Source organism: Thermobia domestica, chromosome 4 (assembly GCF_964235325.1).
Source record: "Thermobia domestica chromosome 4, izTheDome1.hap1.1, whole genome shotgun sequence".
NCBI classification, from domain to species: domain Eukaryota; kingdom Metazoa; phylum Arthropoda; class Insecta; order Zygentoma; family Lepismatidae; genus Thermobia; species Thermobia domestica.
This window is the reverse complement of record NC_137457.1, coordinates 225,174,692-225,194,081: the sequence shown is the minus strand read 5'-3', so window position 1 is coordinate 225,194,081 and position 19,390 is coordinate 225,174,692. Positions and strand designations below refer to the sequence as shown.

At 34.4% G+C, this 19,390-nt stretch overlaps 1 protein-coding gene across 3 annotated transcripts in view; it reads right to left on the bottom strand.

Moving 5' to 3' along the window:
• The window catches only part of Pask (PAS domain containing serine/threonine kinase), a 148,915-nt gene that overhangs the window by 65,245 nt on the left and 64,280 nt on the right, over window positions 1-19,390 (bottom strand). For all 3 annotated transcript variants that reach the window (XM_081755504.1, XM_081755505.1, XM_081755507.1), the window contains 2 exons: window positions 8,263-8,400; window positions 14-130 (listed from right to left, as the gene is read on the bottom strand). In XM_081755504.1, coding sequence (XP_081611630.1) covers window positions 14-130; window positions 8,263-8,400 — 255 coding nt within the window. The remainder of the gene's footprint in view (window positions 1-13; window positions 131-8,262; window positions 8,401-19,390) is intronic.

The window sequence follows — 19,390 nt, the reverse complement described above, 5'->3', positions numbered from 1 at the left end:
CCTCTATACATACCTCACCAACCAATTCATTCTGAGGATATCCGAACATCATATGCGTGAAATGATGATTACAAGCTTCAATTACTCCAGCCTCATTCAATACTAACAATCCACTGATGTTAGCGAACACCTATAATGGTAAGTTATTAAAATTACTGGTAAAATTATTAAAATTAATGGTAAATTATATTATACAATTTATAATCAAAATATGTTACGATAGTGACTGCATACTAAAATTATGCAACTCGTGAGCTTCTTTTACTTCAGAACTCTCAGATAAAACTTCTGAAAGTTATATGGTATCTCATCCTTCATTTGTTATATGTAGTGTTGTAAAAAAACGTTTTTTTTCTGTGAAGTTTTTTTTCAATAAAAAACATCGTTCTTTTTCATGTTTTTTTTCAAATGTCTGTTTTTTTTCTGGCAACTATTATTTATTGATTTATGTTGCAGATTATTGAAATAATCAACAGAACTTGAGTCGAAGCCCTCGTAATTTACAAATCGTTTGTTTCTTTGTACCTATACGAGCAAAATTGTGAGATTATTCCTTTCGGTCCCAGGTCATTTTTGGCGTTTTCCTACATTTCCAGTTAGTGACTTATTGCTCAAAAACTATTCATTTGATTGATATGGTTAAGGCCTTGTTTGTTTAGAAAATAGATGTGGCTATTTTTTGGTGTACGTTGCATTGCAGTGTTGAAAACAGGTGGGAAATTATTGAGGGAAATGTAGGAATGAAAATTTACAAAAAATTCCCTAACCGAAATTCAAAATTTTTTGTATCTAGCACCACTGCTGCTATATGGGTTCAAGTCACTCAAACAAATCTTTGGTGTGTTGACAAGGTACAGTGAAATCCTGAAGTCGCTGGCTTCCATTCAAAGAGGGAAAGAAAAAATTCTGTCATACACATGAAATTTTGACACTTTTTACGCCTCAGAAGCAAAAATCAAATATGCCGGAATACAGCTTCTCTCATTATCCTATTGAAACTTTTTATGGTGCGTTCTGTAGGGCAAAGAGGAAGCTTTCAGGTAGTGGTACGTTTGTTTCAATGTAGTCAGTAAGAGGGTAATAATAGAGGGGAAAAGGGAAATTTTCCGAATTTTTCACCTAATAGCGGGAATTAATTGTTTTGGCTGGAAACGCTGCCATCAGACAGACGAAACTACCTGAAAATAAACCGTAGTACTCCAAGAATATATCCTACAAGTATCATGGCGATATATAACAAAGTAAGCATGAAATTTTAAAAAAAATCTCATTCTATCCAGAAATTCACCATTTTCTTACCATTTCCAGAACATGGTTTATTATAAACCTCAACTGTACTTCCCCTAATTATTCTAGTGAAACTTTTTATGGTGAGCTGTGTAGACTAAGGATGAGGCTGTTAGACACTGTACATTTGTTCGAATGTAGCCAACAAGAAGGAAATAATAGACGTAAAAAAGGGAATTTTTTCCCCAAATTTGCCCCTAAAATCTGGAATTAAAATTTTCTGTAGCTGGCAACACTACTATCAGACACACACAAACTATCTTAAAATAAGCTTTGCTATCCATCTAATATATCCTACAAGTATTGTGACGATATCTAATAAAGTAAGCATGTCAGTAAAAAATATCTCATTCTACCTTTAAAAAAATCACAGTTATCTTTCCAATTAGAGAACAAGGTCCACTGTAAACCTCAACTGTACTTCCCCTAATTATCCTATTGAAACTTTCTATAGTGCGTTGTGTAGAGCAAAGACGAGACTTCCAGATACGGGTACGTTTGTTCCGATATGGCCAACAAGTGGGAAATAATATAGACAAAACATATAATTTTTCCAAAATTTCCCCCTAAAATCTGGAATTAAAATTTTCTGTAGCTTGTAATACTGCTACCAGACAGACGCAAACTATCTTAAATTAAACTTTGGTACACCACTAATATATCCTACAAGTATTATGGCGATATTTAAGGAACAAAGCTTCTAATTGCCGAAAATATATTACGGTAAACAGAAAAGTAAGGAAAAACTAGAAAAATCAAGGGTTAGAACCTAAATACGAATTTTACGTGCGCTCCCTAATTACCCCATTGTAACGATGTGTACTTTCGTTTGTTAAGTAAGGACAAATGTTCGATTGGCGTAAATTGACTTGCACTCGGACATATAGGTGCGGATTTATAAACAAAAATTTCTAATTTTTTGCCCAAATATAGGAGAATTTTAATTTCCCTAATTGACAACACTGCGCGCAGGCCCGTCCAATTGATGTCAAGAGTTAGGTATCCATCTGAGGTATCTACCTGGCAAGTCTTAAGGATGTCTTTCTACAACGAAGGAAGCTACAGGGAAAAAGAGTAAAGGGAATTCGAAATTAGAAAATTCTCGAATTTTTTACTGGGGTGAAATTTGAGAAGGAAATTCGACACCAGAAGAAAAAGAAATTAATATGATAAACTATAGTCCAACCATGTTTTGCAAGAATAATATCCCGATATCTTAATTAGTGTCCACACAGGAGCGGATTAAACAAGTGACACACCCGTGTGTGCCACTTTGGCCACCTAGGCCTAGTGTACATTTGATTACATTTTTTTTGACTACTAACCCGTGTTGTTGTTGTAGTTAAAGTCTCGACTAATAGTAATATCGTTGTTGTAAACAATAACTTTATAAGGAAAATTTTCTCTCCTTTTTACATCTTAGTTCCAACACTGTTGGTGAGAAATGCAGGGTGTTTCAAAATGAATATCGGGGTTTTAACTCTTCGTAGTACTTATTACATTTTACGTACAATTGTAAGCAATGCATCAAGTAAAAGAGCACCTCAAACAGTCTTTGCTACAAGTGTTCAATGTGAGATTCATTCGTCGCACGGCACACATCCAGTCGATAGGCGAGAAAGGCCCATAAACTTTCCGCCATATGGCACAAAACACATTCAATTTAGGGGAGTTTCGCTTCAAGTGTACCATCTCCTGAGGATTTGCTGACGGCCAGATGCAAACATTATGAGTGTTCACATTAGCTCTTAGGTGAAATGTCGATTTATCACTGAAGACGACACGATCCAGAATATCTTCATTGTTATGCAGGAATATTTCACTTGCGAAATTGGCACGTAAACCGTAGTCTGTAGGCTTTAGACCTGTAGCAACTGCAAACGATAAAGACGTAGTTGAAAGCGTCTCCTTAATATTCTTTACACAGACGGTTGCACTGTACAGATTCAGTCTTTATTAAAACACAAAAAGCTTTCTGCTCTCTAGTCTACATTTTTTGCTACTTGCTCTTTCTAACGGCAGACAGAAGAAACAATGCATGTACATGCGTGCGTACAAAACTGTTTGAGTTGCTCTTTCATTTGATATAATATTTATAATTGTAAGTTAATTGTAATAGATACTACAAAGTTTCAAAACCCTAATATTAATTTTGAAACACCCTGCATTACTTCAAATTGAGTCATCCTATATTCATGTCTTGTATATACATATCATCAGGGCCGGCCCTAGTCAATTTGTCGCCTCGTGCAATGGCATAATTTGCCGCCTCCCCCTTTCTCCAGTATATTACTCCAGCATGAACAACAAAGGCGAAGGTAAGTGCAGTCGCACTGAGAAAGGCTTAATTACTTACTAAAAATGCAATTCCGTTGTGTCTGTTTTTTTCTTTAAATATTAATCTATTATGTTAGTGAAAGATAAAGCAAACACACCTGCAGAGGAAAGATGGTAATCCTTTTTATAGAATTCACTATCGAGCTTCAATCTCAATGTATCAGTTTGCAATTCCAGTGCAACTAGCTCTCTTATCTTTATTTCTGGATTTTTCTTCTACATCTTCAAAAATTTTTTTTTTAAAAACTTGTTTCTATCTTCAATGATAAGGAACTCGTTTTTGACAAAAACAAGACTACTTTCATATCAAAACTGTGATAACTTACTAAATGGAACAGATATTTATTACTATTCGAGAATTGAATTATTGCATTTGACAACAATCAAGCAATCTGTGCTCGGATTTATTCGACCATTTGCTTTAGCATTGTCCATGTGGCCTTAAACTAATGCAATCTAAACATAATTTATGAATGTAGTATTCAAATAGAAGGTCAGCTTAATAAATGTAACTACCATCATCATGAAGTCTGTTTCCAACAAGAAATATTTAATTTAAATAATATACTTGTGACAGATTTTGCCGGACCATCCAAGCTTGCCGTTCCATGCAAATGCACGTGTTGCATATATGCAGTGGCGTATTTAGGAGGGGGGGCTTCCGGGCTTAAGCCCACCCCGAAATCTTACGTACTGTAGTAAAGTATATGAAATATCTTGCAGAATTTTCACATTTTAATCAAAGCCTCCCCCCGAAAGTTAGCAAAGCCCCTCCCGAAACAAAATCGTAAATGCGCCACTGCATATATGGTAGAGCCGGCTCTGCATATCATATATATCTAGTCGACAAATTATTTATATATGACATTTAGAAATATACTATTAGGCAAATTAGTATTAGTTTTTACCTTTAGACAAGTTATTGGAATTTTATACTGTTTGTGACATTATTTTCGTACTTATTAAAGGCCTGCTTTCACAAAAAAACAAAATTTCATTTCTACTTTTATTTCTTAGTTGATATTGATGAAAACTGCTGAAACCCGAATTGTTAATAGGTATGGTATTCACGTAAATTGTAAAATATTTGTAGCGTATCAGTATCTAGCGTTTAATTTATGTTGCATTTTACGGTGATTACACCAACATAAAAATATTTAATACTTAAATAGACGTAAGATGCATTACAAATGACTATTTGAAAAAAAACGAAATTTAGAAAAAAAACGAGAGGCAATGTTTTTTTTTCTAAAAAAAACGTACATTTCTGAAAAAATACGAACCGTTTTTTTTCTATTTACAACACTAGTTATATGGTATCTCATCCTTTAATATTAATGAAAGTAAACAATATTACATTAAGTATTTGCTTATGAACATTGTAGGATGCTGAATATAATTAATATACTATTCTTAATTTGTGTATCTTGTTAATCAAACATTCTACAATTTCTACGTGCGTTGATGTTTTCTTCAGTAATACTTGTTCCTAATTACGTAATTAACAGTTCGTCGGACTGGATACACAAGATATTATTTTACTGGTTTCACTCCTGAGATATGGAAAATATGGTAAAATTTGATATATTCCTTAAAATGGTGTATTTGTGAAAACCATGTAAAAGAATTTTTGATCTACTTGGCTTCCAAACTTTAAAACAATAATTTTTGTTAGATGCAATCACAATAAGTTCTAGGAATTAAATAATTTTAAGTAGTGTTGCAAACTTAACCAGTATTTACCATATCTTCAGAACGGTTTGGGAAATTAAGTTGCTGTAAACGGCATTGTGATTTCCACATCTATTGAAAACTATTTATGTAACTGGATGAGGTACTTATCTAAGCAGTTTTTCCAAAAAAGATCTTTTAAAAAGTCAAACTTTCAATCTTTTGTATTTTGTTCGTATTTATTCGAAATCCGTCATATTATGATCATAATATCAGACACTAAAATACTTTAGATGTACATTGCCTCAGGAAATAAGTTATAACCTGGCGTAGTGCCATTTTAATCAATACAATTTTATGTTGGACTGGCAACACTATTACCCTTGTAGTATTACAAAATGTCAAACATTTCCCTGTCGATATTTGCATGGTACAACATTTTAGCGTTATTTGTCTATTAGTTTAAAACTTACAAGGGTTGTTACGATAAATGGTCCACCTTATATACGAAGGCTGGTCAAAAAAGAAAGAAAAAAACCGCACAATCCTCTGTAGCTCGGTACTTACTAATTTATTCGAACCCTTGGAATTGGAAACATGTCAGATGTCTAAACTGGCAATGGTTAGGTGGTGACAGCAGCACTATGCTGCTAGTGGTGGTGATGTATCCGGGCAAACTCCGTACTATGTAACAAGAAGTAGAATGGCAGTATGTAGTGAACTGAGCCAACGGTAATAGTGTAAAACGAGCAATCTTTTTGATTTCTTAACAGGGTAAATTGTTTGGTTATGTAGTACGAGCGTGAAGAAAGTGGCATATGTGTTGAGTAAATCATGAGATGCAGTGTCGAAAATGATGACCGCTACAAAACTCTCAGTAATCAGCGAAGAGTAACAGTGATCGGAAGAAAACTCTCACTGACAGGTCCCGCCGAACATTAAAGCAGATAGTCACTCAATCATCGTGCGACTGTGATACAAGTGGTGAAAGAGCTTAAACAACACTTCTCACAGACTGTATCGATAATCCAAGTCCGCTGAGTTACATGACATACGAAGTCAGATTGCACGGGCTAAACCGTTTACCGGGTACCAATAACGCTTGAGCACGACGCCAATAGTGCCGCTAACATTGTAACCCCCATAGCAGAACATGCCGCGATCTGCGATGTGATCGCAGAAAATTTGCCGCGCCTGTACAGAAAAATTGCCAGATGAAAGAAAATATAGCCAATAGAAAAGTGTAAAACTTGACTGCTATGTGTAGATATCTTAAATGCACGGACGACTCGCATAAATATAGTTTGAACTGTTTTTTACGTCGCGTAAAGCGTATTTTTAACAATCACAAGTGTTTCTTCTGAAAAAAAAAAAGAAAAAAAAACTTTACTAAAGCTCATCACAGGAAGACAAAGAAAGTTCTGCGATCGGGCATGTAACATGGACTACTAATGACTGGAGGCGTGTGATATGATCGAATGAGTCATCGTTCACTTTATTTCAAACTAACGACCATGAGAATGTGCGGCAAACGCCCAGAGAAACGTATGATCCGCAGTGTTTCCGCTCAAACGTGAAACATGGTGCCTGCTCTGTGATGATGATGGCCGCAATATTCTGGTTTTCAATGGGTCCTTTGCTGACGCTTACTGGTTGTCACTGCCGGTAATTATGCGTCATTTTAGACCTATCCTATGGTCCAGATATTGTTTCCCAGCAATCACTCCGCATTCCAGGATGAGAATAAACTCATTGTCATAAAGCTGGACTTAAGGCGTAGTTTGAGGAACGTTAGGATGAATACTTCCTCTTGTCCACCTAATACCCGGACATGAACAAAATTGAACACCTCTTGTTCGTTTTGGAGAACGAATCCGATGCACATATCTGCCTCCATTCTCTCTCAAGTAAATGAATGATGCGCTGCATTAAGAATGATGTAATATTCTAATATTCCACTTGCCACCATTCACGTCCTCTATACTTCATCCCACGTGGTATCAGAGCTGTACCGACGGAGAAAGGGGATCCAAATTCATAATAATATGATAATTTTCATTTTCAGATATTTCCATTAAATTAACATACATATATGAAGGTTTTATTTAAAAGATACAGAATGGAAGTTAAACTACATCATGAAAATAAAACAAAAAGACACAACACGGAAATTTAGTGTTAATAAAAGCTGATTGTATTTCGGTAATGGCTTGGTGTATTATCATGCCATTTTGAGACCTGTAAATGAAAAGGCTTAATATATTTTTTCTCGCAAAGAAGTGTCGCATAAACAATGCAATAACCTAATTATTATAATTATTTACTTTCTTAAATATAAAACTGATAATTAGAGAATACTGTTAGTTATTAACTTACTATCATCTGCATTTGTGACCGGTTCTAGACGTTAGATTAGATGGCTATTACAAATAACGATCTACGACTTTTCAAAGATGATTATGTTTATAGATGCGTATTCAAATGAATAAGACGAAAGTAATGTAAACGCATCTATTAACATCAATTAATTGTGGGTTTTCTCGGGGTTCTCCCGTTTCTTTCCACTTTCTTCATTCCACCATTTCATTCATTTCTCATAATCACCGTCTCCTTTAGCCTAACCGGCATAACCGTGGGACGTAAAACTCAAAGATTTCATTTCATTTTCAATTAATTACGTGAGTTCATAGACCAAATTTTGTATGAATTTTAATCGAATACAACCACAGCCTAAATCATCGGCCGACCATTGATCGAATTGGTATTTTATACAGTATAGTAGGCAACCACCTGGCCAATTTAGAAACAAATTGAATTACGACTGGGCAGTTGTAACCTAAGTCGGATGTAAGTAAGAGAGAGAGAGAGAGAGAGAAACACACAGAGAGAGAGAGAGAGAGAGAATTTATCTATAAATATATACTTTGTGCAATTTGTTCTTTGAGAGGAAAGAATAAACATACTTACCCAAATAGTAACACTAAATAAAATATTTCCATTTGCATTTTCTACTTCATTGTCATCCAACTTCTCTTTTAACTTTAAAGAAAGAGGAAATGAAGTACCATCTTTAGTTCTACCGGTCGCTTTCTGCTTGTAAACATTCTATTTAAGAAAGAAAGGAATTGATATAAGATTATGTAACATACAACTGATAGTTCGAAATATAATATAAAAATAACTACCACTGGAAGGCAATCAGACATAGATAATTGATGTAGACAGGGTCGGATCCAGGATTTTCTGAGAGGTAGTGCACCATAAGTACCAAAATAATCAGTCTCATTGAAACTCTTCAAAGTGACATGTGACAATATTCTTTACCCCTACAACGCTGATGCATAAAACGAGAGATGGAGTATTTTAAAGAGGGTTGTATGTGCTATGCAGGAAAAAACGTTCTCTCCTCATGGCTTCTCCTTTCTTCCCTACTTGATAAATGTTATATTGCTTTTGCAATACTCCTCTTTCTTTTAAGCCCTAAACAGAAGCATGATGTTTCGGAAAGTTTCGGAAAGTGTTACATTTTCAGTGCTAGCTTTTCATTTTCAGGGTGTCTACTAAATGTTAATTTTCAAATTCCAGGTTTTACCAAAGTTTTCAAGGTTTATTTTTCCTTTTTTTCCAGGTTTATCCAGTAAAGTGACATTTATTGTAACACGTATAAGTTAATGCAATTTTATATAGTTCTTAACAAAAACTTGTTATAATTAGAGAATGCATATGGCAAGTGATAGTTTCTTTAAGTGACAAGATCAAAAGAAAAAGCTGAGTGAAATGTAGGTTCTCAAAACATTTTACAAAAGAAAATGTTTAATTAAAATATCCCCTACCAGAAGGCCGGTTTAGAAGAATGTACAGTAGCTTTAAATATTCTAATGTAGGAATACTATACAGGGGTGAACCTTAATTAAACAGACAAACTTCGGGAAATGATTCTCGGCACCCAAACAAGAAAAAATCCTCTTTAACTCTTCTCCAGGGTGCATAGTTTCCGAGCTAAAAGGTGCCGAATAAGACTTCCTTAAAAAGATATTAAGCTGCACTCTCTATGTTGGATAGGTTTGGAAATATAGGCCTCGGAAGTTCATTTTTCCACACTTTCGGCACCTTGTAGCTCCAAAACTATGTACCGTGGAGAAAAGTTAGAGGATTTTTTTCTTGTTTCGGGCTCGGGAATCGCCTCCCGAAGTTTATCGGTTTAAGTAAGGTTCACCCTGTACAATAGTAAATTTCCGTCAAAAACATTACTTCAAATAAACTAATATTATAGTAGTAGCACGTGAGTGTTGATGAACAATGACAAAAATGGCGGGAAAATAGCTTACTCACCGCTAAGTTATAGGATAAAATATCACAAGAGTATTTTACTACAAGCACTCTCCTTTAAAGTACTCTTGTGGTATTTTATGCTAAGTACTGGTAGGACTTAGCGGTGAGTAAGCTATTTTCCCGCCATTTTTGTCAAACTAGTATTAGTTTAGAAGTAAAAGAAAAAAAAAAGATCATATATAATACAAATTCTTAACGCAAAGTAGCCCATATTGTTAAACGTTACTGAACATTCTTCTTGGATGGGGACTGGCCATCAATTATATTTTATTTAAAAATGTATTGTAACATGGAAGTTTAAAAAACTGAAAATGTTATGGAACCACGCACATTATATGAACAAATATCTTCTATATATATAAAAGAGAACGCACAAAATCCTTTGTCCGCTCATCACGCTAATACGGCTGAACCGATTTCTTTCATTTTTGGGGGGTTGTTAGGATTTGGACCCTAGATGGTTTTTATCATATCACTTTAATTTTCAATTACCAGTGTCTTGAGATAATTGACCAATCAGGTGTCAATACGTACAAAAAATCCTTTGTCCGCTCATCACGCTAATACGGCTGAACCGATTTCTTTCATTTTTGGGGGGTTGTTAGGATGTGGACCCTAGATGTTTTTTATCATATCACTTTAATTTTCAATTACCAGTGTCTTGAGATAATTGACCATTCAGGTGTCCATACGTACAAATCCTTTGTTATTAGTTCATCATAGGTATAAAAATAAACGTATTTATATGCAACCCGCATGACCCTGTGACTCGGCGGGTTAACATAACTGACAGGCGCTATAAATCACTTGAAAGCGAAAAAGTAAAAATTATCTAAGTAACAAAGTTTATTGCGTTCCGGGATGACCGCAGCGAAGCGGGGCGGGTTGGGGTGACCGCAGCGAAGCGGGGCGGGTTAACATAAATGACAGGCGATATAATGTTAACATTAGTGCAATCTTCTATGGTTTTTATCATATCACTTGAAAGCGAAAAAGTAAAAATTATCTAAGTAACAAAGTTTATTGCGTTCCGGGGTGACCGCAGCGAAGCGGGGTGAACGCTGCTAGTAGAAAATAACTTTCACAGTGAACAGTTTTTGACATTTAACTTCTAGAGTTCAACATAGGGATGTAAAATACCTGGGTATTTATTTCAGCGGGTAAATACCCTGGGTAAATACCCGGGTATTTACCCAAAATGGGTATTTTAGTGGGTATTTTATGTTTCAATTAGCAATAAATGGATTTTATCGTTGTCAATGAAAAATATAATGGTCATTTGTATCACCTGCAACAGGAGCACTAAATAACCATCTAATTAATCATTTTTTCTAGTAATTAAAGATTGAATTTGATATTTATTAAGTAATACAGTCGGATTTCCTACCTACTCACCATATTTTTTTTCTACTTACACTAAATTTCCTTCTATTACCCTTGGCGGAAAATAATTATCCATTCTACCCTGTGAATTTTTTACCTTGGTGTGCCCCTGAGGGGTCCAATCAACTACGCGGTAGAATTTGGTAGTGGATCAAACCAACACGAAAATTTAAAATTTATGACAGAACGTAACGATGACTAAAGAAAGTGAAGCCAGTTGTCACTAAACCAGTCATACACTATTATTAAGTATTCTGCCTGCCAGCAGCTCCTGATATTAATAACATGGAAGTTAAGTTCTTCCTTAGGTTTGCTTCTCATGAAACTATCTCCATTTTTCTCAATCTGGCTCATCTTCTTTTATCTTACAATACATTCTCCAGTTTTTCAAATCACCGATGAACACACTAACTAAAGCATTTAAGTAACAGCAGGATCTCTATTACTAAATAAATAAGTTTTCTTTTGGTTTACCAAATTTATTAATGGCGAAAAATGAATTATTAATAATTGCTTTCCTATTTTAAAGATCTAAAGTTTACAACAATTTTATTATACTTATATATTGTTAACATTAATTTTTTTGAATAGTAATGATGAAAAGAACCTTTTTAATAATTAAAAAAAACTGAATTAATATTACAGATACGGCTGGTTACTTTCTTCACGCAAAATTATGTTATTTTTGGTATTTTATCTATAGACAATGAGATATACTGGATAGTAGAGTATGCAAAAATTGGACCAATAAGTTTAAGTTTTATACCTGGTTTACGGAATTAATAAATTAATCTGTTTAAGAAACTACACTGTAACAACGAAGTTGTCGATATAGTTATACCATAGTAAAAAAACTCGACTTTAGTAACTAATAACCTTGAAAATACTTAGAAACTTTAAAAAAAATACACATTTATCGATTACGAAAGTTGCAGAATAATCAAGGTAATTAAATTTAATAAATTGGTCGATTAAATTATTTACTAAATATGCGAAGTTGTTGAAAGAAAATTATCCATAAAATACGGAATAACATCTCGTAGAACACTTAGGTCACTAATTCCTGATTTTTAGAAGTGTTCACTAAATGGAGTTTAACACTACGAATGATGGTTTGTGAAAGAATTTGTTTGAATAGCATGTTTAAAATATTAATGTGATAAACAACATTAAGCTGTATAGTAACTCAGTAATATTTATACTTTTGGAGTACTATAAAACGACCACAAATTTTACCGTCCTACTCATAATCAACCGTAAGATCAGGGTCGGAATCATCACATAATTCTTCAATATCAACATCACTATTACTCGCTTCTTCATTTCCTTCTGTCACCCATTTCTCTGTATTCTCTTCCAATGTCTCTGGTGTTTGGTTGTGTTCCATGGCAACCGGTGGTGACTTGTTCTTTGATGATCCTGGTCCTGAGTGTTGCATCCGTAAAACTTCAGGCAATCTCTTATTTAAAAGCTTCCAGTTATAAGATGGATATGTTAGTTTTCCTGTCCTTTCCAATGATAAACGATTTATTGTTTTACTAAATGTAGAGAGAGTTTTTTCTGTGCCAGCAGATGTAATCGGAGCACAAATGATTCGAATGCCAACATCAGCTAATTCAGTGATGTCTCGAAACCCTCTCCACCAAAGTAGTGAGCTCATTTGTTCCACTCCATCCCACAAAAACATTCTTGCCCAATTTCCTTCCCTGCCCCTATAGTCAGTCAAATGTGATCTCAGTAAAACATAATTCAATCCCATTTGTTTTCCAACTTCACAAACGAAGTTTACTCCATCCAGCAATTCTTCAGCGGTCAATTTGCAGCCGTGGAAAGTGGGATTGAGGAGATCTGCAGCCAGATGAATTGGATCCAAGCCGGGTTCACTTCTTTGTTTAAATTTTTCCATCACTGATTGCTCTTCTGTTTTCGAAAGGATTGATGGTGGTAACTGTTCTGTCAGAGTTGGATGAAGACTGGAATTTTGAGGTCAAAGTGTATATCTGATACTTATTTTATTCGAAGCAATTAATCAAATTCACATAGGTTTCAAAATGGCTACAAGGTTTTCAATACAAATCCAGAATACATCATCAAGAAGTATTTTCTTGAGTTCTGAAGGTAATAACGATTCTTCACTCACGCGAGCGTCTGAAGCCCGGTTTTATTGACAAGCACAGTTTGGAGGCATTGTAAATTATTTCCTCATCTTGTTTTTTCAGGCAGCTTTAAAAAAATTATAACACTTTTCTCCCTTGAATTTTGTGTAAATAGTGCTTGCAGGTGATGGCTATGTTTGATTGTTTTAACAACATCAATTACACTTCCCAGTAATGTCTTTACCGATGGAAATCCGATGATATCAGAACAAAGCAAATGGAGAAGATGAACAAGACAACCCAAAGATACTATACTAGGATACTTCTGTTTTACTAATTTAAAAGCTGCTCTCATGTTGGACGAGTTGTCTTCTATGATTATTAAAAATTTTTCAAGGCTATGTTTTAACAGAACATTCATAATTTCTTCAGACAAGTAATGTGCATCATGTTTATTTTCTTTCGACAACGCGAAATCAACAAAATCAGGTTCAGGTTTTAAAATGACGAAATAACTGATAGATTAATTTCTGAAGTTACTCCAACCGTCACACTGTAAATATAGGTTTCTTGATTCCTCTAACTTCATTTTAACTTCCTCTTGCATTTGACTATGTTGAGCGTCCCAGTAACTCGTAGCCAGGCGATACCTTGATGGCAGAGAATACGAAGGACGAATTTCCTTTTTAAAAAATTTAATCCACAAAGGGTGATCAACAAGTGACAGGGGACACCCACTAACGAAGATCACTTTGGCAATGCTTTCTTTCAACGCTTCCTATAAGACTTCATTAAGGTTCCATACGACGGCATTTGTTTTAAGAAACATCAATATGAAGATTCTATCAAAAATCCGAAATAGTAACGTTGAACCTAAGAAGCCATAAAAAGTCAAGAAAAGCCTGTATATTTGATGGAAATTGATGTATTTTTTTTTCGTATAATAAATGCGACTATACTTACTATATCAAACTCACTTTCTCCTTTCATTAAAATTACTCCAAAATGTTCTTTTAAGTTTGAAACTAGTAGACATGAGATACCATCTTTTCATGATTAACTTGAACCTCTATAATGTTCGACTCGGAAAGATTTTGATAATTTTGGTCATCTTTATTCAATTAGTTGTAGCCTCTGATATGTGATGCTTTAGATACATGATCCAGCTTTCGTTTATCTTTTATTTGAATGACGGTTTTGTCTGTGAAATATTTATGAGAATTTTAAATTTCAAAATTGTACATGTCGGGAAAAACTGTTGGATTGAAGGAGTCTCAAAACATGTGAAAATACACAATAACTTGATAAAGTTCTTGAGAATCGGCGGCGTATAGCAGACTTTAGATTTAAAACTGGGGCTGTTTCCCAAGGATTTACCAAAGAGGGTTTATATACGTTTCTATGTTTGAACAACCTAAGGCTTGAAGTCATACTACGATTTCTTAATTGTTTAAGTCTTGGCGAAACTAATCCAAGTTTGAAAGTCGCTCACACCTCGGTGAAGAAAGGCCATAGGTGGATAAGTATATTAAAATAGCCCAAGAACAATCTTCAGAGGACAAGAGGGTGGTAATATAGGTACCCCAGGAGACATTAATTTCTCACGTTTCAACTCTGACTCTGATTTGTTCATGAGCAATGACGTAAAGTCGAAAAAAACTTAATTATTTCTCAAGATTGGCTTGATCGATGTTGCTCAAACTTAGATGCATGTCTAGGTGTACACGAGGGCTTCGTCTGAAAATTGTAACAGCTCATCCCCAATATTTCCCCTTTTCAAAACACTCGATTCAATATTTTGATTTCTTTACCTATAAAGTTCTTCGAGAAAAATATATAAAAATAGATTTTAGATGTCGTTGTAACCTAGAATAACATATAATATCCAAAATTGTATCGCGGGTGGGCCATGGTCAAAATTGTCTGCAAACCCGCACCGCACATGAACGGGGCCAATTGGTTATTATTTTGCATATAGTGAATGAATGAGAAAACACGCTCGACAGACCCCAAAATATTGGAAAAGGTCACCGGTATGGTTAACAATCCTTAAATTTTAAAATAACTGAATTTCTGGAAAATACCCATTTTTTGGGTAGGTAAATACAAAAGGGGTAAATACCCGGGTAAATACCCATTTTTTATTTACCTACCCACTGGGTATTTACCCGACCCACATCTCTAGTTCAACATCCCTTTTAACTTTTTCGCCTGTTCTTCCAACGCATCTACTTCTGCTTCGGCGTCAGTTAGTATTCTTTTCTTCTTTAGTTCCAACTCTTTTATTTTCTTCTTAATATCATTCTTTTCTCTTGCTGCTCTGTCTTCTTTTTCACCACGGTCTTTCAGATATTAATTTCTTCTGCTTGATGCATTCCTCACATACTGGATCATACTCTTTGTGATATTCATATTACGTATGTCAAAGCAACACGCACAGCATCCAACACACTTCTCTGGGCAATCAAGCACTCCTCTTGGAGATTTTCAACAATGCACTCTTTGTTAATGGGGAAACTCCTTTCCACTGCTGCGTTGATATGGAAAAGTACACATATATTATGCATGAATGTTTCAAACGCATTGGAGACACCTTCTTTACTTAACAGATCATGGAGAAAAACTTCTAATCTGTCACTTTTGTAACTGAAATTTGACAGTTTTCGTACTGTGTCTTGGTCTGAACAAAATTTTAAATATTCCAAATTCACTATATCAGCATTTACAGGTGTTATTTGCTCCTTCTCGACAAATGTCTCCAGGGCGAGTGTGATAGGCGAGCGCACGGCGTATAGGACGCACCCCAAATTTTACCGACAATTTCCAGGGGGAAAAAGTGCGTCTTATACGCCGGCAAATACGGTATACATGCTACATTTAAGTATCATGGAAGCAGTGCTTACTGACAACGCTGCAGTGTTTCATAGCAAAAAGTTTTTATCTAAAATGCAGGAGTACAATATTAAAGTTCATCATACAACACCTTACCATCCCATGAGTAACATCACAGAACACTCTAATAAAATTCTTTTATCTACCCTTAGGTTATTATGTCGCCAGTCACATAATAAATGGACCGAAAACCTGACGCAAGCAGTTCTATTAGATAACTATTCCATCGTTGAAAGTCTTGGTGTTTCACCAGCAAGTTTTTATCTCAACATTCATTTTTCTCGTCCCATTTTTAAGCATTTTGGTTAACAGGTATCCGAAGATTTTGATAAGGAAGATGGGATTATTTGCTCGAATAAACTACTAATGGCGGATCACCGACGAAAAGCCATCATTGAAAAAAGGAACGCACGATGGAACGACAGCCAGCAACAACGACGACGTATAAGACAAGGAAGTTTAATTTTTCTAAAACAGCGCAACATTAGTAGTCTATTAAAAGGTGAAATCTCAAAGTTTTTTATTTGTACCGAGGACCCCTTTTATGTGTTAAAGTTATCAATGACCGTGTTGTTGAATTTGTTGACCCCTCAACAGGTGAATATTTAGGACTTAATTCCATAGATAGGACGAAACTATGGGAACCTACCCCTGAAACCCGTGAAATTTGGATGGCCTTGGCATATCGCCAATTACCAGAAGATCTTTTGCATGACCTTAATTTGTCACCCGTTAATGAAACTCAAGAATCAGTCTTTTTTCCCCTAGTGGAGAAATCAACTTGTCTAAACCCGAAAACAACACGTGTGACGAGAATAATTCAAATCTTTTACTGGTCAACAATTTGTCAACCACCCGTTTGTTATCTCTTTATTTAGGAGATCCTTGGTTACATTATTACTTCAATTCACCATATTGGGAGCCTACATGTGTTCCATAGATCGCACCCAACCTTACCGGTGGACTACAACTGCGAAGAAGTTATGAAGAGAGAAGAAATTAAAACAGATGTTAAGTGAGGTTCACTTTATTTTAGAAAAAAAGGGAAAGAACTACGCATTCCTTTTAATATTTCTTTTAACGGTCAGGTGATACACATGTATTCATTTTTCTTTCTTCTTGCTTTTAGCTTGTAACTGTTCAGCAAGGAGCAGGTATTACTTTTATTTTTTAATTTTTTTTTTATAAGGTACTCGCCAGACTTCAGAACCATCTGTGTCTATACCTAAGCAAACAGTACAGCTGATCGATCCTCTTCCATTTGCTTTATTCAGTGTCGTACCTCACACGGTTAAATATTAGTATCGCAAACCTTATTAATAATTTACTTTTAGTTTAATGTCATTTTTTTCAGATGTTTTAATTTAGGATTTTTAGTAAATATCAACGTATTCTACATACGTAGGGAAGTTGCATTTATCGAAAAGCAATTTGAGCTAGTAGCGCAGCTCCGTATCTCTAGCTAGTGGGAAGATATTTTGGCCTTAATATATTTCATTAAGTGTTTTAAATTTTAAAATTCCTTTTAGAATCCCTTCCCACTTTCCAAATTCTTAAATATGTTATTACATATGGTTCACAATTAATGTTTTTCTTTTTAGAATTAAAAAAAAATGTATCGAGATGCCCAGGATGAGAAAATTTTTAGTTGTTAATTATATATACATTGTATATTTGTAATTGAAACCTAGTATGTAATCTCAAGCGTAGAATATGAAACTTCAATATCGTTTTCTTTATAGTAACCCGTAACTAAGCATGTGTATTCTTAGGTTAAATTTTTTCAGTATATTTTATCTTCTAGTAATATTCCAGTGTATATTTTAGTGTTTATGAATCGTAATTATATCATGTGTACTTATATGATAATATGTCGTAATGTTTTTTTAAACCAATTTTGAGCAAGTTATAGTCACAGTATGTCCCAAAACTATTTGGAATTTATTAGCAAAATTGCTAACACTATGGAGGATTTTTAGAAATCAACATGGCCAAAGATTTGGAATATAACTCTAGGTTTCAGCCATACCACCAGTGATGGATGACTTTTTTCAAAAGTCGACATGGATCATTAATTATTTATGAGGTTTCAGCCGTCTTAGAAATATCGATATAGATCCCGAAAAATAGCCTTATTTTCTTTCTTTCCAACAGCATGAAGCCAGAACGATTTATGAAAATTACTTTCTTTAAATTATTTAATAAAACCGTTTTCAATATTTTGTAGCGAAGATGCCTAAGAAAGTTTAACTGTCGTGGTATGACAAAACTGTTTAGTAGGGAATTTAATTTTGATGTTTCAGGCCGACCAGAAAGTTGTAATGTCGTTGACTATATTATCGCATTTGCATCCTATGTTTCTCTTTTAATAGGTCTCATGTATTTTGTCTTGCAGAGACATAATTTTACGATGCTACGAGAGCATTTTTTTGTGTTTACACATCTTTTTCTAGGTGGAAGACGTATGTTATGTTCCAGGGAACATTTGTGTATTTTACTGAGTATTAAAGGGTTTATATTTCAGTTATGTATAGAAACATTTTTCTAAGTGCCTATCGTTGCAGGCCTTTTCCCGTTTCTAGCTTTGCATCGCAGGTGTCGATAGCATATTTTGTACGTAAGTACGCGTAGTATTACATATTTTTCTCATCTATGGTTTTGGTCAATTCATGGCGTAATGACCGTTTATTTTCAGGAATGTTTGAACTAGTGAGTCAACTTCCTTGATTCAGACCTTCGAAAAACTTGGATCAACACTATATAGTTTTCAACGCTTTATTAATAATTTATTTTGCAGACAATGCCCACATGTTCTGGTAACCCTACATCTTTACGTTTTTTGGAAGTGATTAACAATTATTATTCTAGGCCTAAGCTAATAATAACTTTGTTTCAGAATGAATCATTTGTTGTATTGAGCATTATTGAATTAAAGTCTCGATTTTCACATGGCGAGCAGATGTCACATTGATCTTATGGCGTACCGAATTTTCTTCATACATGTCAACGAAATCACAATCTTCTTTTCTTGATGTACAGAATCATGCTTGTTTGTTGGAATTATTATGAACGTCAGTTTTGACACTTAAGTTTATTTTTTTGATTATCGGAAAAACGATTTTTCGTTCTTTTTCGCTAAACAAAACAAGGCACTATTAAAAAAAAGGACATACAGGTGAAAACCTTATTTTGTTTGAATATTGTCAGTCTATAATGTGTTTACATTTTTATTCATTTTACTTTTTTAATGATTTTCATATTTTTCAAACATATTACAGTAATATTGAAACGTTGACAATAATTTTAATATTTTAATACGATTAACATGTTTGCTATTTGTATATTTATTCACATTTTAATGTTTTAAGTACAGATATAAATATATTCTAAAG